Raw genomic sequence first — 25771 nt, forward strand, 5'->3', positions numbered from 1 at the left:
AACTGGTCCCAGCTATGTTTATTCTATCAACAACTTCCAGATAAAGACAGATACCAAGGCAGGTCGTGGGAGAAAACAGATGGGGACTCACTGGTGAATCCGCGCACGGCTGAAGGGGCCAGTGTAGCAGTCTGACTCCTCCAGGTCTGGAAAAGCTGACTTGTCCAGAACCATTGGGTTTTGGGACATCCATTTTTTGAGTCTTCTAAAATAATTGTGCATACTGGAACAAAGCCACATGTTAGAATTAGATTAGGCTGCATTCCAGGGTAATGCCTACCTTCCACTGCCATTCCAAAAATGACGTCTCAAAAGACATAAACACACTCACACTCACAACCACACACATGCAGGAAAGAAATCTGAATTAAAAGGTCAAAAGAACTTTGTGAGAGCCCCAACTGTACCACACCAGCTGCGAAGGTTGGGGGACGAGGCACGGGTGGTGGGGAGCAGTGACGACGGAGTCATTGATTTTTCCTGATCTCCACACAGACATCTGTTGCTATTTTAACATGCAGCATTTTACCCTCTGCAAGTCTCTGTAAGAAAGATGCCTGTTTATCAGAAAACCCACAATGTGTTCTGCTGCCCTGAAGGGTCATTTTGAAGATGCTTTGTTAATTGAATGCGAAAGTGCAGTGCCAAATGATAAATAGCACCAATAATAAAACTGTAACTACTGCCTATCAACCTGTCTAGAGAAATGATGAACTTCAAAAGCTGGATAAGTGCCTGTACATTAATTATCCACTCATGTTTATTGGCTAAAATATCTTTGCACAAAACACCTTTCCCACTTCAAGAAAGAATAAGCACAATTGAATCAAGTATACATGATTGATTTTTCCCCTCTTTCCAACTATCCACAAACTGGTTTTGTAATTTTGTAACAATGATGATCACCCCCTCCACACGCACACATCTTAATTTTCTTCTCCAAATATATTTTTTAAAAATCAAGATAATTCATTTTCTCAATTGAAAGTCTAAATTAAAGCAAATAACATGATATTCTTTTTTCAGTTTAATATGTAATATCTTTTCATAATCACCTTTCCTATTTATTAGCTACCCACCCCACATGCATCCACAAAGTAAAGGAACATAGAGAATATTTGTGAAAAGTAAATTGTAAGGAGGTTTGACTATGGTAATGCTTAAAGGACTTCAATGGTCATTTGAAATAACTTATAACTGAATTTCTATTTCATGAAATAAAAAAATACAAAATATAATAAAACATAGGACACACAGTAGAATTTTCATTTTTCTAGTTTACTTTTAAATTTGACCAAAATAGAAACATTTTTTTCCCCACTACTAAAAATGTGCCCTGGTTGGGTGCTTCGTTGGTTGGAACTTTGTCCTGTACACCAAGAGGTGGTGGTTTGGATATGGTCAGGGCACATACCCAGGCTGTGGGTTCAGTCCTGTCTGGGCATGTGCAGGAGGCAACCAGTAGATGTTTCTTTTGCACATCTATGTTTCTCTCCCTCTCTCTTTCTCTCCCTTCCTCCCTCTAAAAAAACAATAAAAATATTATAAAAAATAAAATGTTTCTTTAGGATTTAATATACACAGATTTATTAGCTATTCTAAACACATTTATGCTAAAACTAAATTATGACAGTACTACATAAATAGACATCTGTTGCTATTTTAACATGCAGCATTTTACCCTTCTGCAAGTCTCTGAAAGAAAGATGCCTATTTATCAGAAAACCCACTAATTACACAGCAGAAAAATCTCACTAATTCTATAGAGCATATGAAAACAAACCCAGACATTTAGCAACATGTCCAACATTGAGCAGGCACATGCAGAAAAAAAGAAAAACCTGCAGTTGTAAATTTATAAATAACAATATTCCAATGACTTTGGCTTTATTATGCAAAAATAACTTCGGAAATTTGTTACACAGACCAGGACCAAATAGGAACAAGGGCAATGATCAAAGCCCATTCTAAATCCAAGCATGCTAACTGGACAACAAAAACCGGACTTGGCTGAAGATCATCATTAACAATCGTTTTTTTAAAAAAGTGATTTGAATACTGATTCCTTTAGTACTTGTTTAATATTATGTTTCCCTCCCCATGATTTACTTATCTTGTTACCAATCCTGACCACATCTATAAGACACCAATATTCCCCTATTTTAAAACTGAATTTTTTTCTATTGTAAAGTTCTAAATTATATTCAGCCATTTTCTTGGTAAAAGAACTAGATTTACTGAATCCTTTCCTAAAATGGGCTGATATTTGCACTATATGCTTCGGTTTCTGTCATCTGACTTGTAACATCCTGCAATACTATTCAATAGAGCATACTCTACCACATTCACATTTTGTTTTTGGTAATTGATTATTTTACAATGAACAGAAAAACAGCCAAGTGTAAGGAGCCTTTTGTTTTAGTATTCAGTAAAGGCAAAATCATTTCCTCTAGTAAAACAGGGTCAGGCATTCAGGTGGGATAATTTCTTCTCTTTCAGGCTTGTAGTTTGATTAATTCCTTTGTCGTAGCTACTGTTACCCAAATAGGCAAGAGATGAAACACTTTGAAAAGAAGATTGTTTTAATGCTAGGATAAGAAAGATTCAGGTGGTGGAATAGAGTAGGTCTTTGATTGAAAATGTGCTGCATGGCGATTCAATTCACCACTGTGAATGCTGGTCTTTCCTTTACCACCTGTCAAATAAGAGATTTGGATCATCTGATCCAGAAGGTCTCTATTGGGTCTGTTGTATTACTCTACTGGGTCAAACATTTACCTATAAATCTGTTTTATAACTATTTCTAAAAGTATAATCTCCTAAGATGGGAGATATAATTGCAATTATGTCAAGTGAGGATTGCAAGAATGCCAATGTTGCATAAAAAAACCATTTACCTGTTTTTAAACATTGTTAAATTTAGCACAAGTCATTTTTGAAATCTCTTAAATAAATCAATAAAGTGTGTTTTTTTCCCTTAAAATTACAACTGCTGATAAGGGTAATTGAATGTATTTCTATGCCCCCCCCAATAACAAATTAGTCATAAACAAATTAGGCATCACCCACCAACCTGCCCGTTGATTTGCTCCGAGGGTCAGTGTAGTAGGATCTTTTCCTGAAAAATAATAAACATCAGCTGGGGAAAGTCAAATGAAAATAGTGAAACCAGTGAATGACAACATTCAATCATATTGAGTATTTCAATATTCCAACTTCCAAAAGCTTAAGAAAGACATAAAATCAGCCAGTATAGTAGGACAGAATGTGGAATCTCAGATAGAAGGCAGAGGTGGATGGATGGGTGGGAAAAGAGTAACCAAATACTTTATATGCAGATATATATAACCCATGGACACAGACAACAGAGGGCAGAGGACGGCCTAGAAGAGGTCAACGGGAAAAAAAAAAGTAACATCTGCAATACTTTCAACTTTAAACATAAAATTTTTAAAAGTAGAAATAATTTTGAATTTACATTGTTTTAATTTCAGAATCTAAATTACTAATAACAAAATCACTTTTATAAATCAATAAATCACTTTAGAATTCTGATTTTTAATTCTATTTTTTAAAGGCTTCACTTCTGCTACACAATGCATATTGACTGGATCATTTGTTATATGAAGTCATCCATCTATTCATCCATCTATACAAACATATATGTAATGAATATTTCTGATTTTGCAATCAGTAATAAGGTATAACCTTTAAAGATTTTGTAAATAAAGAGGGTCTTTCCCTCAGAGAGCTTCCTTTACCATTGAGGAGACAAGTGGTAGTTACAATGAAATGTGACCCTGTAGGATAACAGAGTGCTGTGGACGTTCCCAGGAAGGGATCCCAATCGGTTTCTGTAGGTGGAGGAGAAAGGAGACAGGGAAGGCTTCCCGGAGGATGTGTTGTCTGTGTGGAATCTTGAAGCATGAGTGGGAATAGTCCTCTGAGTGAGTACGGGGGCACGGCATTCTGGCCCGCATATGAAATGGTTATGGGAGCAAGATCAAACATTGTTAAGGTTCAGGAACTGCGATTAATTTGGTAACCACTGGAGTATAAATTGCAAGTTGAGGATCATTTATTGACTGTACTATTTGGGTACAGAACTTTATTTTTTCCTTTGAAAAGAGTCTGCTAATTTCCACCTTGCATCAGGGCAGCATTTATCTACCTATTGACCCACCTATTACAACAACCACTCAAAATTAACCATAAATAATTATATCAATACTGTTTCCAACCAGTGTTTCACAGAGCCAGGTGGCCACATGTGGAGATGACTGTGGGGCCGAGTGAGGAGGGCAATCACATGGCTGGGACCCAGGACCCCCCTCTCCTGTCAAGCAGAACTACTCCATTGTGATCTATTCTACATATTGGGCTTCCTATATGTTTTTATGTTATCTTATTTTTTCGAGTAAAGAATCTTTTGCATTCAAAAAGTGATCGGAATTTAATCCTAATTGTGATTAAAAAGGAAGATTGTTCTTCCATCTAGAAAGAAAAGATTGTTCTTAATAATTTTTAAGTATTCCCCCAAACTTTCTATATTTAAAATATTTGTGGGAGGAGAAGCTTGAGGAAAAATGTAAGGTTGACCCCATCTGGGAACTCACCCTGAGAAGCTACAGGATGACTGAATCATCCTAAAATATGTTTGAAACTTCTAATGTGAAAGTGGGCTAAGAATGAATAGGCAACACCTCTGAATCAAGAGAAAAATAATAAAGTCAGGACTTGATATTTCTAGACTATAGAGGAGACAGATTAAGTCCTTCCCGATAGAATAAAAACTGGAAAATGTAGGTTATTTTAATTCTCTGAAATATTCTTGGTTAGTTTTAAAACATTAAGTCCAATATGTAGGCCATATTTACTTTGGACAAATAAGTAAAGAATTAGCTAGAAAGATCTGGAAACAGCCTAAGTGCCCATCAGCAGATGAATGGATTAGAAAACTGTGGTACATCTACACGATGGAATACTATGCTGCTCTAAAAAGGAAGGAACTCTTACCATTTGCAACGTCATGGATGGAACTGGAGAGCATTATGCTAAGTGAAATAAGCCAGTCAATGAAGGAGAAATACCACATGATCTCACTCATTCATGGATAATAGAGACCATTATAAACTTTTGAACAATAATAGATACAGAGGCAGAGCTGCCTCAAACAGATTGTCAAACTGCAGCGGGAAGGCCGGGGAGGGTTGGGGGGCAGGAGGTAGGGGGGTAAGAGATCAACTAAAGGACTTGTATGCATGCATATAAGCATAACCAGTGGACATAAGACATTGGGGGATAGGGGAGGCTAGGGGACTGTCTAGGGCGGGGGGATAAAATGGACACATATGTAATACCCTTTGTAATACTTTAAGCAATAAATAAATAAATAAATAAATAAAAAGAATTAGCTAGAAAATATAGTACATACAATTCTGTACACACATTCAAGCTGAAAATTAGATAAATTTCTCAAAATTCATGTTTATTCAAAAAGTTAGCTGAAAAATTTGCAAATAGGTTTATAATTCTAATATCATTTTCCTAAATAAATTTGCAGCTTTTCTTTGTGAAATGTTATAGGTACATTTCAACACTGAATAAATACATAGATTAGCCAAACATAGGTAACATTTTAACATTTTTATGCATAAATCCTTAAAAAGAGATATGTATTTTTTCTATTTAAGTTCATTGTTATTCTTGTATATTTTAATTTTAAGACAATATACTAGTATATGTTCTTAAATGTGCGAACACTTGCCTAGCCATTGTGGTTCAGTGGTTGAGCATCAACCTATGAACCAAGAGGTCATGGTTCTATTCCTGTTCAGGGCACATGCCTGGGTTGTGTGTTCGATCCCCAGTGGGGGGCATGCAGGAGGCAGCCAGTCAATGATTCTCTCTCATTATTGATGTTTCTATCTCTTTCTCTCTCTTCTCTCTCCTCTCTCCTCTCTCCTCTCTCCTCTCTCCTCTCTCCTCTCTCCTCTCTCCTCTCTCCTCTCTCCTCTCTCCTCTCTCCTCTCTCCTCTCTCCTCTCTCCTCTCTCCTCTCTCCTCTCTCCTCTCTCCTCTCTCCTCTCTCCTCTCTCCTCTCTCCTCTCTCCTCTCTCCTCTCTCCTCTCTCCTCTCTCCTCTCTCCTCTCTCCTCTCTCCTCTCTCCTCTCTCCTCTCTCCTCTCTCCTCTCTCCTCTCTCCTCTCTCTCTCTCTCTCTCTCTCTCCCCTTCTTCTCTTGGAAATCAATACAAACATATAAAAATATATTTTTAAAATGTGAATTGGCCATCATGAAAGCAATTGAGCATGTAGTTTATGCTTGACTAGCATTCTCTTTTTAGAAGCTGAGAACTACCTCAAATTTCAGGAGTATCATAAATAAATGAGTGGTTAGTTACTAAATAATTAGTTAATGCTGCATCTATTATTTAAACTGATCTGGAATGATATTTCCAAAGAACTCTGTGTTCCAGCATTTCTCCAGCTATTTTCCCAAGAACACTATTCATATTACAATGTTTAAAAATCCATTATCATATGGAAATTTGGGAAATATTGCTCTATATAACTGCTTTTTGAAATTTATAAAAAATATATAGCTGTAAACATATTAAAATCTCTGAGACATTTCTTTCTCACCTGCATCAGAATAATTTGAGATGTTTGTTACAAATGTATATACCCAATCATATCCTAGCCTTAATACCCCAGAACTCTGGTGTGGGTTCCATGAACCTTTATTTTTACAATTTCCCAGGTGATTTTGAGGAACTTTGACTGAGAATGAGAACCAGTTGTCTAAAAATTCCTAAAGTGAAGAAACATTGTGTAGCTCAGAAACTCAGAAGCATATTTGGTCACAGTATATTTTTCTACTAAGAGCCTGTGGTACACTTTGATACACTTTGGGAAATGTTGCATATTTTCTAATATATTATTATTAAATCATGAGAATCTCAATGGTACTTTCCAAAAGTTTCACAATGCAGTATTTTTTGAAAAACATTATAAAAGATGAAATTTTCAGTCAGACTAGCATTGCTCAGCAGTTGAGAGTCAACCTACGAACCAGGAGGTCACAGTTCGATTCCCTGTTGGGGCACATGCCTGGATTGTGGGCTTGATTTCCAGTAGGGGGCATGCAGGAGGCAGCCAATCAATGATTCTCTCTTATCATTGATGTTTCTTTCTCTTTCTCCCTCTACCTTCCGCTCTGAAATCATTAAAAATATTTTTTAAAAAAGGTGAAAATTTCAGACACAACATCAAGAAAAAGAGATGCTAAACTGCATAGGTTTTATGGTTTTTATATTTCTTTCTTCAGATGTATCAGAACTCTTCTTTCAAATACACCATTACAAGGAAATAAAAAAATTAATATCATTTTTAAAAAAAGTAAATAGCATAAGACTTAAGGATGTCAGCACTCTTAACAGAGTTGGCCTCTCTCATGTTATCAGGTGTGAGGAATATCTCCATATTTATGACTTGCACCCTTACTCTTCTTTCATTTTTATTAACTAGATGCCTGTTTTAATGGTACCTCGTTACTCTGAACCTATTAAAACATTCTTAGCAGCTGATAAAGCACATTGAGCTCCAAATAAATGTAAATGTTCATATCTTCGATGTGAGTTAACACTGTGCATAGTAGGAACACTGTTGAATTTTATTTTGAGAAATGATGAAGGAAGGTGAAACATTCTGCATATAATACAAGATACACAATATCAGAAAACATGTCTGTTCAATATTTGCTAACCTATAGGAAGGACTGAAACATCTTTGAACTGAGCAGGCATCTTATTTCTATTTTCCATTGTTACTGAGGGCAGAGCTAAGAAACCATCTGGTTGAACTGCACCTAAGGGATGATTCTTGCTAACCAATATCCAGAGAACACTGCATTTGTATACATAAGGATGGTGCATTTTACACTGTCTTCCTTCCACAAAAACAATAAGAGTTCTATCTCCTCACATGAAATAAGAAGTGAGATTGATGTTGGGAATTATGTTATCAGTTAAAATTTGAAAACGACTGTTTTCCTCTCCCTCTAGGCAAGTCCACCAAGCAATGATATAAAGTATCTAAGGAAGCAGAAAGTTTACCACATTAGAGAAAGATACCAGAAAAGAGAAAAAGTGTCCAAGATTATCCAACCTTTGGAAGAAAAAGCATTTCCCTTGTTGAAATGGTTACATTTATTGCCCTAAGGTTTTGCAAAATGACCAATCCTAATATACACTTAGAGAGATGAAATAAAATTGGAAAGTACCTGAAGGGCATCCTGATATTCAGCCTCTCTGCATACTTGCACAACGTGTCCCATGGAATGTGAATTTTAATAAACATGATATCAGCATTTGCAACGGCTGGCTGCAAAGAACAGCAGGACAGGCACCATTACTGAGAGTCAGAGCGGGTGATATTATGGGACAATTTGATTTGAGAGAAAAGAACATTGTCCTCTTGTCTATACATGTATCATTATCATGAATTTAAAAGTAATTTATATGAATAGCACTTCTTAGTGCATACAAATCTTAAGTAAAAATCTAATAATGAATTATATACAAGGAACAATCATGATATGAGTTAGTGCATTTTCTCATGTTAATCATTATCAAAATCCAGAATCCCCAATGAGAAAAATTAGGAGCTAATTAGGAATCTAAATTATTCTTGTTGGATACTTTGTCAAGTTCCCCTCTTTCTTGCTCACAAGTCATTCATTAATTCATTCACTGATTCTTTGAGCATATTTTATTGAGTAATTACCACTTGTTCTTTACTATAGAAATCCTGGCAGGGGAGGGGAATGAGTATAAATCATACAAGTCCATTACCTTACAAAAAGGTGTACCTTGGCCTAATTCTTCAGAAATATCAAAATTGGATCCCATTGTTCTGAATATTTTGCTCATATCATTACCAAAGAATCAGATACCTCTTTGAGCCCACTAGTCATCAAGATTCTTAGATGTGGTTCAATAGTCTAAAATAAGTCTATTAATAATTGACCCAGGGGATTGTCAAGGGCGGGGAAAAAAAAGGACACATATGTAATACCCTTTGTAATACTTTAAGCAATAAAACAATAAAAAAAATAAAACAAGTAGAGAGAAACCATAAGTTCCAGAAGATTTAAAGAAAAAAAAATAATTGACTACTCTGGTATTATATATTATTCATATTCATATTTTGCTTTAAAAATTAAATCTAGACAGTTATTTTCTGAAGCTCCTACTATATCTGAGGACCAAAGAGCTAAGAAAAAGTTTGTCACCATGTGAGTAGTGAATCCCACAGGGCTTCTCCTCCATGTGATTAGAGGAGCTGAATATAGATAAAGGAAGAACTGCTATCTGTTCCCATTTAGACACAACTGCCAGGTTAGACACAGCGGGACTCCATTTGGTTAGCATTGTTCATTTGCATTTCAATTAGATGGAACTTCTCAAGAAACATACCAATCTTAAAAACTCTAAAGTAAGGAAGAAATTTATTGGTTTAATTTAAAATCATATAGCTCTTAAAATGAAACTGTAAAATTTTATATTCATCTATTCACAAAGCCCTCTATTTTAGATATGGCTAATTTCACAAGTTTGCCAGAACAATATTTCCAATTTATATTAGCAACATTTTTAAACAGGATTATTCAAAAGCAATGAGACATCCATTGGGTTAACACTCTGATGTAGAAGGCAGCCTCACCACTGTTGGCATAAGGCAGGCACTGTTACAGACTAGCATTTGCCAAAGTTTGTTCAAAGAGTACAGTATTATGAAAAAAAGAGGTGTGTGTGTGTGTGTTTGGGGGGTGTATCCAATGGTCAAGTTTGTTCTAGGTTTCTTACTAGAAAACTTGTGAGACAATTTAATATGCATGTAGTTGCTAAAAATATACAAGTTGAAAAAAGTAATCTGAATGTCCAAAAATTTGGACCATGATTTTTTCTCTCTCTCATAGCTTATTGAGGTATTTTGCAAATCGCCATGGGAAAAGCAGTAAAAAATACTTTCACCTGAGTACAATTTCCAAGGACCTTCCATACTTGGCATATGTTTATCTACACTAATAAAAAAGAAACATGGTAATTGGCGTACGACCGCTACCCTTTCCATTGGCTAATCAGCGAGATATGCAAATTAACTGTCAGCCAAGATGGCGGCCGGCAGCCAGGCAGCTTGAAACTAACATGAGGCTTGTTTGCCTCAGTGACGGAGGAAACCAATGTTCCCGGCCTGTGGCTGCAGGCCTCTGAGCGGGCAGTTTAAGAAACATTGTAACAAATACCGCTGGACTTTAGCCAGCAGATTCGCAACATTGTAAGCAAAGGCCAGAAACCTACTTTCAGCCTCGCAGAGGACTAAGAGCTGGAGCCAAGCCTCAAGGTAAAGCTGGCCCAGAATTAAAAAAGAAAAAAAAAGAAAAAAAGGAGCGGTTGGGAACTTCAGTCACCCCCAGCCTGAAAACAGCCCTCAGCCCCTCACCCAGGCTGGCCAGGCACCCCAGTGGGGACCCCCACCCTGACCCAGGACACCCTTCAGGGCAAACCAGCCGGCCCCACCCATGCACCAGGCCTCTACCCTATATAGTAAAAGGGTAATATGCCTCCTGGCACCGGGATCAGCGTGACGGGGCAGCGCCCAAACCCCCTGATCGCCCTGCGGCTCTGTGTGTGACAGGGGGCGGGGCCCCAACCCCCTGATCAGCCCTGCTCTGTGCCTGATAGAGGGGAGCTCCCAACCCCCCCACCCCCCACGGGCCCTTCTCTGTGTGTGATGGGGTAGAGCCATAATCTCCCCATCGGCCCTGCCCTGAGTGTGAGAGTGGCGGCGCCCCAACCCCCTGATTGGCCCTGCTCTGTGGGTGATAGAGGGCGGTGCCCCAACCCCCTGATGGGCCCTGCTCTGTGTGTGACAAGGGCAGCGCCCCAACCCCCTGATTGGCCCTGCTCTGTGCATGACAGGGGGTGGCACCACAACCTCCCCATCGACCCTGCCTTGAGTGTGACAGGGGGTGGTGCCCCAACCCCCCAATTGGCCATACCCTGAGTGTGACTGAGGGTGGCATCACAACCTCCCAATCTGCCCTGCTCTGTGCATGATGGGGCGGTCCCCAACTCCCCAATCGGCCCTGCTCTGAGCCCGACCAGGGGCTGCACCTAGGGATTGGGCCTGCCCTCTGCCACCTGGGAGCAGGCCTAAGCCAGCAGGTTGTTATCTCCCGAGGGGTCCCAGACTGTGAGAGGGCACAGGCTGGGCTGAGGGACCCCCCTACCCCCCGAGTGCACAAATTTTTGTGCACCAGGCCTCTAGTTTTAAATAAAAGTAAAGAATTAGAAGATACTAATTTATAAATGTTCAATAAATGAATGGATATAACTTATTTTGAGTACATTCTTTATAACTTGTACCTAAGCATGAGATAGTGGAGATAAGAAAGCAATTACTAAGCCAGAATGATTCTGGAAGAGGTGCTACATGAGGAATCAAATTAGCATCATGAATAGATAGCTTAGCACTGATTATTAATTTATTCCAATCAACCTTTAAATGTGAAATAATCTAATGCACCTGAAGGGGTGCTTTAGAAGGATGTTTCTGCATTAACTCTATCACCAATGAGTAAAATGTCAAGCTAACAGAGCAAGAACATTTCTCATTTTGTATGTCTTAATATTAAATATAGATCTTTTCAAGCAGCATGAACTATCTTTTTTATAATTCCCTCAACATAATTTCTCTTTTTTTATACCTTTATTTAAAAAAAAAAAAGGAGTTTCACTTTCTTGTAGCTACTGAGCAGGGTTTGGTGAAGGGATGGGGTTGGCATGGAGAAACATTACTTTCTTCCTTGCAATCAAAACTTCCCAATCTGGCACTATTCTATGTGACTCTGGGGAAAGCAGGCTTTTCTGAAGGAACAAAATACCAACTGCCCTCACACTTCACATTATTATTTAATTACTAGTGGGCAAGTGCATGAAATTCATGCGTGGGGCGTGTGTGTGGGGGGGGGGTTCCCTCAGCCCAGCCTGCACCCTCTCCAATCAGATATCCCTCTCACAATCTGGGACTGCTGGCTCCTAACTGCTCACCTGCCTGTCTGCCTGATTGCCCCTAAGTGCTCTCCCCTGCCGACTTGATTACCCCTAACTGCCTCTGCCTTCCTGATAGCCCCTAATTGCCCTCCCCTGCCAGCCTGATCTTGCCCCCAACTCCCCTCCCCTGCTGGCCTGGTTGCCCCTAACCCCCTGCCAACCTGATCTCACCCCCAGTTGCCCACCCTTGCCGGCTTGGTTGCTCCCAACTGCCCTCCCCTGCTGGCCTGATTGCCCCCAGCCTCCTGCCAGCCTGATGACCCCTAACTGCCTCTGCCTTAGTCCCCACCACCATGGTTTTGTCCGGAAGAAAGTTGGACATCTGGAAAATGGTCGGTTGACTTGGTCTAATTAGCATATTACCCTTTTATTAGTATAGATAGATTATATAGGATAGGATTGCTTGTGACAGGCGGAAAGGGGACACTGAAGTGGTGAAAATGGGGGGAAAAGCCTTTTTCAGCAGGTGGAGATGCTCTTGGTAGACAAAAAACATAATCCCTATATTTGGACTGATAGCCAGTCATATGCACTAGACTGCCAAACCGGTCATTAAAAAAGTGAACTGCTTTGTTACACCTTACACCAAACAGCTTTTGCCCTTAAAACCCCTCCTCAGCCTCCACCTTGGTTTCTGCCTTCACAGTTCACCCAGAATGGGTTCTGATTGGTCGGTTTCTGTGCTGGTCAGCGTCAACAGCTCCACCTCCTAGGCAGCCATCTTGTGAGGGTGTGAGGATTAATTAGCATATTACCTCTTTATTATATAGGAATTACATCCAAAATTCCCAAGAGGTAGAGCATTCACTCTTGAGAGAGGAGGAAATTTAAAAATTGTTTCTATAAAGTCACTCTGGCTAGTTGGTGGCAGATAACTAAAATAAAATAAAATGGGGTTGCTCATGGTATTAAGTCTAAGATAAAGACAAATTGCTGATATATTCTGGGAATGTATTTGGATAACAAAGAACCTACGCTGACAGGTACAGATCACGTACTTATTTATCTATGTGACCTTCCAATATGTATTATATCTGTTCATGATATGATTATCTAACAACTGTTCACATCAACATACAATTTAATAAGGATATGAGACCTATTCAGTGCCAGGCTCTACGCTTAGCTCTATTAAATATAAATTTAAAAAATGAGGACTGTTCACTAAGAAATACTCCCATTTTTTAGCTAAAAATCCAGCCTTGCAGACATTTTCACCACTTCAGTGTCCCCTTTATGCCTGTCACAAGCCCTAAATACTTTCAATAATATTGATTAAAGTTAAGTTGCCACCAAAGGCCATAGCTTTTAATAGTAGAAACTTTGACAGAAAACAAATGTTTATGATAATGCAAATGCTCAGTTTGGTAGTTCAAATAACTGTATTTACAAAACTTTTAGTCATCAGTAAAAATAATAAGCTTTAAACTAAATATATACTTAGATTCTGTTTTGTCATCATAGAGGTAAGTTTCTTTCTAAGTCTGTTTGCTTAGAAGGGCAGTACACTTCTTCATGATGCTGCTGTTTTTTAATAGTGTTTCTGGCAGAATTCTAACAAGTTCTCCAAGATCCTTGTCCTCTGTGGCTGTCCTTGTCCCATACAACCTTGGGGACATATGAATAGGATGGGATATTCATTCCCATAATTGGGTTTGTTATATGTCACATTTGCTGTTAAGAAAAATAGATGATCCTCCATGGCAGATGAGCCCCTAAAAGGAACTGAACTCTTCCTGGCAAGAAAGATTCAAAATAGGAGAGGGACACAGTGAAGATTCTCCATCATTGGTTTTGAAAATGGAGGTGGGGAGCCATGTGAAAAGGAATGAGAATGGGCTCCAGGAGCTGAGAACAGTCCCTGGATGACAGCCAGCAAGGAAATGGGAACCTCAGTTGCACAACCACAAGGAATCAGATCCTACCACAACCACATAAGCTTGAGAATACCTGGAGCTCCAGGTGAGAATACAGGCTAACACACTGATGTAAGTCTTGTGAGAAACTGAACTATGTGTTAATAAGTGGCTTTTGTTTTAAGCTGCTAAATGGGTGGTAATTTGTAAAGCAGCAATAGGGAATCAATACAAACAGTATTAAAATATTTTAAATTGAAACCTTAAGGCAATCATTTGTATGATATAATGTTAAAATGCTTTTTATAGAGATATGCTTTTGTTCACTCAAACTGCATTTGTCACAGCAGGCTGATTTTTACACACTAACATTAGGATAATTCATTGAGTCCTAATTAACTCAACCATTAGACATCAATGTCATTACTTTTAGAATTAGAAACATACGTAAAGATAAACCTTTTGCAAAAATATCTTTGACAAGAAATAGTTGTAGAAAATTGACTTTAAAATATAATTCAGAAATCTTGATTTCCCTTGTATTATACTTGATATTATAACTATTACTAGATCTTCCCTTCCACCCTTACCCAAAGGCCTTTACTTTTTTTTTTAATCTTATCTCTCTCCTGTTTCCTTAATCTTTCTATCCCTTCTCTTTCCTCCTGTCTCCCAGACAATAGAATAGTATTCCACACTAAAAAGAAAGGAGCTATAAAGCCATGAAAAGACATGAAGGAAATGTAAATGTATACAATTCTGTGAAAAATGCTACATGATAAGGCCATGCACTGTGATTTCACTATATGACATTCTGGAAAAGGCAAAACTATGCAGAGTAAAAAGATCAAAGGTCATGAGTGTAGACAAGATCTCTTCTTTCAACATTTCATTTTTCCTTTCATAGGGATTTGTACTTTATATAGGTACCAGTAGCCCGGTGCACGAAATTCATGCACATTAAAAGGGAATTAATTGCCCTAACCGGTTTGGCTCAGTGGATAGAGCATCGGCCTGTGGACTCAAGGGTCCCAGGTTCGATTCTGGTCAAGGGCATGTACTTTGATTGCGGGCACATCCCCAGTGGGGAGTGTGCAGGAGGCAGCTGATCTATGTTTCTCTTTCATTGATGTTTCTAACTCTCTATCCCACTCCCTTCCTCTCTGTAAAAAATCAAGAAAATACATTTTTTTTAAAAAGGGAATTAATTAGCAGAGATATTTTAATATTGCTATTTGCCCTTTTTCTATAATAGAAATGTGAGAGATGAAAGGAAATTAGTAAAATGTATATGAAAATCATATATAAATTGACTAATAAATAAACAGTAACAAAAGGATATAACAACAACAGAGGCATGATATAAAAACAACAAAAACATGATATAAAAACAACAGTGATGCCAACAATGACTGATAAAGTGATTAAACTTATTCTAATATCTCCCTGTACACCACATTAAGAGTGAAAACACTTTCAGAGTGCTTGACTAATTTCCCTTGTGATGAAGTACTTAGAACTTTAACTGTAACATCACATGCTCTTCAAACTCGAGAGAAAGCAACATATAACTGACCATGTGCAAAAACGGGTTCAGGTAGGAACATGCCTACTCTGTCTAGAGTTTGTCCTTGTGATTTATTAACAGTCATCACAAATGCTGGGATCATGGGAAACCGTCGTCAAATCAATTTAAATGGGAGGCCAGTGTCAGATGGGGACAAATTAATTCTTGGAACCATAACTGCCTCTCCCTCTGCAGATCCTATTAATACTTCAGCGTTGATAATGTTAGGTTGTAATCTTTTGATAATAAATCTGGTACCATTACAAAGACTCCATTTACTATTGAGATTTTTCAATAGCATGATGATTGCACCCACTTTCAATTTTAATTTATGACATGGCATTCCCGAAGGAGTAATACTATTCAGAAATTCAACGGGGAAATTTTCCTTTGTTTCTTTGTTATGGGGTGGGGCCACAACATTAGTAACAAAGAAACAGAATTAAAACTTTATTGTGGGGAGCCGCTACAATGTTTTGGACAGATTCAAGCCTTGGACTGATGAGAGGGCACAGTGCTCTCATTGCCATGTTCAAGTCCCAGCTTGGAGAGCAGGGCCCTCCCAGCACAATTATAGCCAACAGCTGTAGTTGTAAGCTTGAACCTATGGTCTGAACACGTGGCCCCATGTGCCTGAGTGATGTGGTCTTGATAGAGTTCAGGCACATGTAGTTGAGTAGGACTGAAATCCAGGAGAATGTTTGTAAACATCTTGGTTACGCCCTTACTTTGTTTCCTAGCATCTGCTATAAAATAAAGGCATGGCTGTGGGCATGGTCGGTGGCTCTCAGAGAAGCAGCGTCCCACGGAGACAGAGCTTTCATTCTCTTGTCTGTCTTTTCTAAGCCTTTTAGCTGCCCCACTCAGGTTCACCCAGTGCTGGCACAGCACACTTTAGAAAGATCTGCCTCCATGCTCCCAGGGCAGGTTCCTGCCTCAAACTCTGCCCTTACGGAAACAGCTCCAGGAAACAGCTTGGGGGAGGCGCAGCTGTTGCCAAGACAACCCCTGTAGGACTGACTTCCTTCTGCTTGGTCACTGCGGTGGCTGTTTGTCTGTATGTGAGGAACACCACCCATGGTTTTTATATAAGTAGATAATTATTTCTCCTTCAATTTAAAAAAATGTAATAACTGTTATTCACTTTGCAAAAAATAAATTTACAGAAAGGCACAGAGTACAAAAGGAATACAAATTTAAATGGACCATACATAGTATGTATTATTTTTTCGTTAGGGAGAAAATAACTATACATTTTATAAAGCCATGTGCTACACACTTTTCATACTAAAACCTAAGAGAACATCTTTCTTTCAGCATATTATATCACATAATTAAGATTATTAAAACACCTACCTCCTTTTCCAACATCAAGCCTTCTGCCCTGAGGTTCTTTTCAAATGTGTTTCTTTTGTCAAACTGTATATTTGACTTTCTATAAACCAGAATGTAATCAATCCGCTTTTTGCCATCTTTGAATAGAAGTCCACTGGATGCTATGTAATTCATGTCATTCTGCAAATAAAACAATGATTGTTAATAGTGGGGTTAGACAAGCACACACATTTTTATTTCAGTCACTTCTATTTATGTACTAGCAATCCAATATCAAAATATGGGTTTTTACATTCTAATTATAAGATAGGTAAAGATTATGTTAAACATGTGCAACCCACCGAAGGAGACAAGCTCGGAAGTAATGAAACGGGATTTGGAATTGGGCAGTCTCATACCAGAACATGGGTTCTCTGGTGCTGGCATCAAAATGCACATATTTTATTCCATATAGCCCTGTATTATCTTATTTAACATTCACAACTCGCATTTCAAAGATAAAGGTACTAGGGCTTAAAAAGCATGAGTACTGAGAGCTGGAATCAACATTATTTCCTTTATTAAATGATATGTAGACCAGATATTATTTTCCTAAACCTCTGTTCAATAACACTAAACCAAACAACCGTTTCTGAGCTGCCTGCACCATGAGGTTCCCATTTCCTTGCTGGCTGTCAGCTCCCAGAACATAAGGTTGTGATCCAACTAAAACAGCTGACTTATCAACACCACTTTAAGGTCCGCACCTTGCTCTACCCACCCACTTCAGCGATTTTTCACAGACTCTGCCCAATTTTCTACCCAATTTCTGTCTTGTGAGACTTACCCTAAGGTCCTGGAACTGTTTGAAAACTCCTCTCTGACTTCACCTTTTAAAACGCTACTAATACTATTCAGGTGGTATCCTTATTTACTGTAACTTTAATAAAATCAGCCTTATTGATCACAAGATTCTCCTGGTAGTCTTCAAAGAGTGGGGGCTTTACCGGTATATTGCCCAAGATCACTGAAGAGCCAGGACTTAAATCCAATTTTGACTCCAGCTCCATGTTTTTAGCTGTTATATATGTTGGCCTTCTTTCTCCATATTTTCCATCAAACTACTTAAAGATTGTATCAACTCTCTATTCCATTTTCCCCATAAAGGCATATTTGAGATTCAAAAAATTTCCTAGCAGTTCGAGAGCTATCTGATAATTTCTACTTAAGTCAAGAAACAGAATTTCACCAACTCATACAGAAGCCCTCCCTTATCGCCTCTTATCCCTCATGCCCTGGACATATCCCTTCCCCAAGGTAATCACAATCCTATGGTTATGGCACTCTTTTATTACTTTTCTTAATTTTATCACCAAAAAACATATCACTTGAACACTTTATTTAGTTCTGTCTGCTATAAAACTTTATGTAAATGCAAATTATACCATGAATATTTTGTGTCTGGGCTGCTTTTATTCAATATTATGAGCATAAAATCCATTCCTAATTTTCATATATTTATAGTTTCATATATTTATAGTTTCATATATTTATAGTTCACACTTTCACTATTATAAGATTATATGAACACAACAAAACTTATTTATGCTTTCTACTAATTGTGGATATTTAGGCTGTTCCCAGTCTTGGCTATTACAAATAAATCCACAATAAATATTTATTAATGTATCTTGCAATACACATGTGCATCAATTTCTACTAAATCTGTAAACTAGGAGCAAAATTGCTAATTCACAGGAAATGCTTACTTTCCACTTTGTTAGATAATGCCAAACACTCTAAGTCAGCTTAAGTATCTACCAGTAACACTGGGTATCCCCTGCTCCATAACTTTTTCAGTCTTTAAAAAATATATAAATTATGTTTAGTCATTTTGTGGCATGGTGCTTAGTCATAATTTGCTGGAATTTAATTTGTGCCTCCATAATTACTGATGCCATTTCTAATGATTTGTTTTTCTATTCTGGATGAGCCCTTTGACAGTAATATGTATTCACATTTCAAATGTTTGTGGCTGAACGTTACACAATTAGATGATGTTTTGAATTATTCAGAAATTATTAATTTTAATGCAGTCAGATTTATTGTTAAGTGTTTTTCCATAGTTTATGTTTCTGTTTCTTTCAAAAAAAAAACTTTTCCCTATTCCTAAGTCATGAAAAATTTCTCCTCCATTATCTTCCAGAAGATTTATCATTTGTCTTTGGCATTTAGATTCAAAGTCTACTGGAATTGATTTTGTTGCATAAGGCGTGTGGTAGAGGTCACATTTTATTTATTATTTCTATGTGCTTATCCAATTGTTTCAGCACCTGTCCCAAAAGATTTTTCTCCCCATTGCTGCAATCTTCCTTTGTCCTAAATGCAACTTCTATATATGAAAATATTGAATATTACAAAAATATTTCCCATGAAAATGTATTTGTGGAATATGTATAGTTCATTGACTGACTCTTTGATTGTTGAGATTCTATTGGCTATTACAAATAAAACGCTAATAAACATTAACCTGTATATTTTGCAGTACACATGTACATACATTTCTATCAGTTATGTACTTAAGGAGAAAAAACTGCTAATATATTATTATATATATACTTGATTCAATAGTCATAACTATAGCTAATGTTTATCAAAGGTTTTCTATATGCTAAGCATTTAGCCAAGCAATTTTATATATCAACTAATTTAATGTTTATAAGAACCTAGTATGTGAGCTCTATCATTAGCCCAGCGACCTATACAAGACAATTGTGCCCAAGGCCAGCCAGCCAAGCAGAGGTGGAGTGTGGAGTAGAATGCAGGGAGTCTGCTTTGCAGCAGCTGCTCTTAAGCACTGTGTGTTCTGCAGTCCTGCATTCAATGAGAGGCTTTTACTATTTTCATTTTACTATCTTCTCCCCTGATTCTTGCTCTGTATTACATGTGTATATTTCATAACTGTGACATGCTACTGGTTAAAAGTCATTACTGACCATAGAATCAATCATTTTATAATTAACAAGGTATTGATTTCATTTTCTCCCAGAGACAACATGTGATATCTTGGCAACGAGTTCTCCATAAGGCGTTCTGCTTACTATTCAGCAGGCGATGGATGACACACTGACTTTGAAAAAGAAAAAAATGTTTTCAGATACACAAACTAGTACATCACCAAAGGAACCCAAACAGTGCCTTGTCATAGAGCCGCAGAAGGCCCAGCAGGATAACAGCACACACGGGGCTTAGGGCACAGACAAGAGGCATTGCTGATTGATGTTCTTCGGCACAAGGTGGGCCACAAGCAGAATTCCTGAATCTGACATGAAGCTTTTTCACTGGTAGTGGGGTACCAGCAATTTGTCCCATCTGGGATTTGCATAGGGATTTGTTCCTCTCCCTTTTACTTGACAGTCAGAGGATGTGCAAGCTGAGTAGCTGTGTAACCCCCAGGTTAAGGAGGTTCTGAAGAAGCAGGGCTGCACCTCTTCTCTCACTGCTTATGTTTTGGGGGGTGTGGGGGAGGAAACAAATCACTGCTCTCTCCCTTGACCTGGAGGCAGGTGCTTGCTTGTGGATTCTGCAGCTCCACCAGCCCACAGGATATGTAATTGATGGGACAAAGCTGTTTGCATCAAGTGGCAGCTTCAAAATAGCATATATGTTGAAACAAAGCAGTAACAGACAACACCGCAGACATTCCAGACTCAAGCCAATCTTGATCTCCATCTCATTCTTGAGTTTCACTCTCCCAGGAAGAAGACTTTTTTTTATTGTCTAAAGTTTTACATATGTCTTCTTTTTCCCCAATTGACCACACCTCCCCACCCCAGCCATCCCCACCCTGGGCAAGCCCCTACCACCCCAGTGTCTGTGTCCATTGGTTATGCTAATATGCATGCATACAAGTCCTTTGGTTGCTCTCTAACCCTCCCCTCCTCTACCATTTGTCCCTGGATCTATTCTTGTTCATCAAATTATGTTGATCATTATATCTCACATATGAGTGAGATCATGTGATATTTATCTTTCTCCGACTGGCTTATTTCGCTTAGCATAATGCTCTCCAGTTCCATCCATGCTGTTGCAAATGGTAAAAGTTCCTTCCTTTTTATAGAAGCGTAGTATTCTGTTGGGTAGATGTGCCAAAGTTTTTTAATCCACTCATCTGCTGATGGGCACTTAGGCTGTTTCCAAATCTTAGCTATTGTAAATTGTGCTGCAATGAACATAGGAGTGCATATTCCTTTCTGATTAGTGTTTCTGGTTTCTTCAGAAGAAGACTTTTAGAAGAGAGACACTTGGGAATGAGTAGTATGTTATCAAACAGTGTTTGATAACTTCACAGCATTTAGAGCCTCATAGTTTATTTTTAAATCATATTAACATTTTAAGCACTTTAAAAATGATTGTGCTGCTAAGTGAAAGAAGCCAGTCTGAATACCACAGGGCAGAGATCATTGAGGTCATCTTACAGTCGGTCACAGTAAGGTTTATGAATTAATTAAAATTAAAGAACTCATTTAAAATATTAAAAGGTTAGCTCAGCTGTTTAGAGCATCATATGGATATGCCAAGGTTGTGGGTTTGATCTCTGGTCCAGGCACATACAAAAAGTAACCAATTAATGTATACATAAATGGAACAACAAATCATTGTCTCTCTGTTTCTCTCTAAAATCAATAAGTAAAAAATTAAAATAAATGAATTTTTTAAAAGATTAAAAGTTTGATTTAAAAAAAAAAGAAATCTTGGGAAAAGCTATATGAGGGAAGGAAAGCTATGGTCTCATTCATCAAACTCCTCAACAGAACTACTGGGGGATAACTTCACAGTATGGAAAAACGTCATAACAGAAGAAAGAAAAAAGAAAAAAAGAAGAAAATGAAGGGGTCTGGGTTTTACTCCTGATTCTGTCCCTGCTGAAATGTACTTAGGCAACTGGCATTTCTTCCTGTTGCTCAATTCCTCTACCATGAAATAAAGTGTGGGTGTTATTATAAGTAAAGGCCTTTGTAGCTCTGGCATTCCACGATGCTCTTCTCCTGAAATGTTTCTCCAAGGGGCTGTTTTCTCAGATCTCTCACCTCTTTCCAGTGACTCTGGCTAGGGTTTTTATTTCTGTAAAGAATGATGCTCACATAAATGTCTGGCAGCTGAACTCACTCTGACGTGATCCAAAGGTCTTCTCAGGGAAACCGGTAAATGACATTTGAGATCTGTTTTACTTCTACCTGAGTAAGCACCTTTAACATCATGAGGGAGAAAACAGGAGTCTAGGGCTTCTCTTATTGCAAAATAAAAAGCAGTCTCAGAGCTAATTCAATGTCATCAAATTTCACAAATCAATTGGAATATGAAGCACATACTTCGGAATGTGGTGCTCTCTTTTGACCACTGAAAGAAAGTCTGAAGGGAAAAATGGGAAGATATAAAATCCTCCTAGTAAAATTTAGCACCAAGTTGGAGGGTCAGGGCATAAGAAACAATAGCAGGGCTGTGATTCCAGCACTATGTCAAACAACATTTCAGCACTCTCCTGCAATGAAAACTGAGAAGTGATGGACCAAATAAAACATACATATGTTGAAATTCTTAGAGAAATTAGCAGGGAGGTATGTAAAACTGGTTTCCAGGCATGAAAGAGGAGGAAAAAAATCATAAAACACGCAGGCAGGTTCATAGTGTGGCTGCTCTGCACAGGATCTAATATTCAATAACAAAAAAATAAGAGTGAACACAAACATTTATAAATTTAAAGATAAAACATACCTAAGTAATAAGCTAAAGAAATAAAATTCAATGAGAACTAGAAAATACTGAAAGCTAAGTCACAGTCTCTTTATTAAAGTATGCTGATCCAGATGTGCTAGACATCCACATCAAAACATTGGTTTGACTCCTTTAGGTTTTATTCAAACACCAATTCTAGGCTAGAAATATACCTACAAATTTATGGTAAATTGACTTTCAATAAGAGAACTAAGGAAATTCAAAAGGAAAAATGGTCTTTTCAACAAAATGATAGGCAGCTATATATCCATGTGCTAAAGAAATTGGACCCCTATTTAAACCACATACAAAAATTTAATCAAAATGGGTCTTAGACCTAAATGTAATAGAACAAAATTATAAATTAAACTAAAACATCTTAAGTAAATACCTGGGATCCTGGGATAGGTAATGATTTCAAATCAAACACCAAAAGCACAAGTAACAAACAAACAAACAAATACCCAAAACAGATAATTAGGACTACATAAAAATTAAACATGTTTGTGCTGTAAAAATACCATCAATACAGTGAAACGGCAAAGTACAGAATGGAAAAAATACTCAAAAACCATATATCTGATAAGGGACTATATCCACAATATACAAATATTAAAAAAACACAAAAAGCTATTTTAAAAAAGTAAAGGTTTGAATAAAGATTTCTCCAAAAAAATATAAAAGTGTCCAACAAGCACATTAAAGTTTCTCAACATAATGGAAAATCATTAGGGGAATGCAAGTCAAAACAAAAGTGAGATACCACTTCTCACCCATTATGATGGTTATAATCAAGAAGACAAAATTAAACCAGCATTGGCAAGGATGTGGAAAATTGGAAGCCTCATACGCTACTAGTCATGATGTAATATGGTGCAGAAGCTTTGGAAAATAGTTTGGCGATGACTAATAATGTTAAATATAGAGTTACCACATCATTAATTTAACTTCAACATATATAAAGAAAATAACTGACAGTATTCATTGCTAACCATAAAACATGAAAGTGATGTCAGCATGATGGCCACATAGAAGTTTCCAGTGTATATATCCAGGAGAGATGAAAACACACAGCCACACAAAAACTTGTACATGAAAATTCATAATAGCAGTCTTCATAATGTAAGAAAGAGGAAACAATGCAATGTCTAACCTATGAACACATAAATAAAATTAGGTGTATCTGTGCAATAGAATATTATTTGGCATTAACAAGGAATTAAATATTCATACATACTGCAGCATAGATGAGCTTTCTAAATATACTAAATGACGGAAGCTAATCACTAAAGACCTTATATGATTCATTTATATGAAGTTCAATAGTAGGTAAATATATAGAGAAGGAATATAAATTAATTTTATCTCAGAGATGGAGGAGGGGTAGGTGGAATATAAATTAACTATGGGTACAGGAAATTTCTAATGGGTACAGGATTTCTTTTTGGGGAGACAAAATGTTTTTAAGTTAATTTTATGGTGATGGTTGCATAATCTTATGAATACACTAAAAACACTGACTTGTATATATGGGAGATGGATTGTATGATAAGTGAATTTTATCTCAGTAAACCTCTAAATATCAATAACATAAATGATCAATTGTGAAATGCACAAAATATTGATTTTAGAAGCTAACATAGTAACTCAGTAGCTGAGCAGATCTTAAGTAGAACACAAAAATAAAAAGATGGATAAATTTGCCTATAATACTTGTAAAAACATCTGTTTATCACAGGAAGAGTCATTATTATAAATATCACATTCATCCTATAAAGCTGTTATAATTTAAATTAAATCTCAACAGAGTTTTATGGGTATGTTTGCAATTAACATGCTAATGTTAATATTTACATGGAAGATGATGTGTGAAAAGTGTTTGAGTAAATAAACTTTGTACAGACTTTGCAAAAATTGGTAACACTGCTTGAGTGCCATATTAATAACTTGTAACATCAGTGTAATTACTGGTGACATCAACGCATGAATGTCATACTCTCTTTTATAGAGCTCTCAAAACAAAACAAAAGTATGTTTAGGAAAAAGGGGCACTTGGTGATAATCATGTGTTTAGAAAGCTAATGTAAAATATTGGTAATATCACACATCCAATGACTATAATCCTAAAAAGTAAAGCAGTTTTTCAGATCAATCTTTTCCAAGAACAAGGGAAATTATGCAAAGCAAATTATCAAAGAATCGCAAGATAGTGAGGAATTGCTAGGTCAAGTCCAGGGCACAGTAGAAATCAGAAATGGGAAGTAAACTACATACCTGAGCACTTAGGTAGGTTTTACCCCAAGGACATGTGCACATCCTACAAATGGGGGCTTTTCTATAAACACTTTTCTGGGGGCTGGGAGCCAGGAATTTGAGGGGTGAGTGAGCCAAACAGCCCAGTCTGCCCAAGATATTTTTAGGATAACTCAGTAGTAAGTATACTGATATATTAAGATATTCACTTTATTTGGCTCGAGATTCAATAACAGATGAATGAATGTAGATACCTAAAAAGAGGAGGCAGTTCAAGACAGAAAGGTCAAATTCTACAAGGGCAGGTTAAATTCATCGGCATTTCCACAAATTCAAATGAAATTGTCAAGTCAGAAATATAGAACATGGAAAACATGTCTCTGAAACACGGCAATGGCCCAGAAAGTTACTCTGCTCAAAGGCTATGGTTTCACTTGAATATTTATCTTGAAATGGCAGACCTTCATGATTAGAATATCAACGTTTCTGGCAATAAATAGTTTCTTAGTTTCATCATCAGTGCCCTTGACCATGTGAGGAAATTAAGGTAATTCACCTCTGCTCCAAGATAAACTATTTTAACCTCTTAGGTGTTTATCACTAATCACACACTCTAGGAAAGCAGAGAATAAAGTCTCCCGTAACCTTCACACCAAGATGGATTTGATCTGATGAGAACTGTATTGGCTTCTGCAGTAAAGATGAGCCGTAGGCTGTGTTCCTTACATTTGCAGAAAATTTTCATGACCCAGCAGTCCTATGTTCCTCTTTCTTTCTCCCTAAAAGCCCTATCAATAAGGTAAGAAACTCTTGAGTTCAAGCAAGAGGAAGACAGATTATCAAACAACAATTTTTTGCTAAAATCATAAAACAGAGGAGCTCATCACATT

General features: G+C 37.4%; 1 protein-coding gene across 1 annotated transcript in view; it reads right to left on the reverse strand.

The window, feature by feature from the left end:
• Positions 1 to 25771, reverse strand: part of ANO3 (anoctamin 3) — a 198283-nt gene that overhangs the window by 93339 nt on the left and 79173 nt on the right. The window contains exons 5-8 of the mRNA XM_081098522.1: positions 16896 to 17054; positions 8282 to 8382; positions 3074 to 3118; positions 92 to 223 (exon numbers count right to left, since the gene is read on the reverse strand). Coding sequence (XP_080954648.1) covers positions 92 to 223; positions 3074 to 3118; positions 8282 to 8382; positions 16896 to 17054 — 437 coding nt within the window. The remainder of the gene's footprint in view (positions 1 to 91; positions 224 to 3073; positions 3119 to 8281; positions 8383 to 16895; positions 17055 to 25771) is intronic.

The sequence above is a fragment of the Myotis nattereri genome (genome assembly GCF_964212035.1).
Source record: "Myotis nattereri genome assembly, chromosome: 9".
NCBI lineage: Eukaryota > Metazoa > Chordata > Mammalia > Chiroptera > Vespertilionidae > Myotis > Myotis nattereri.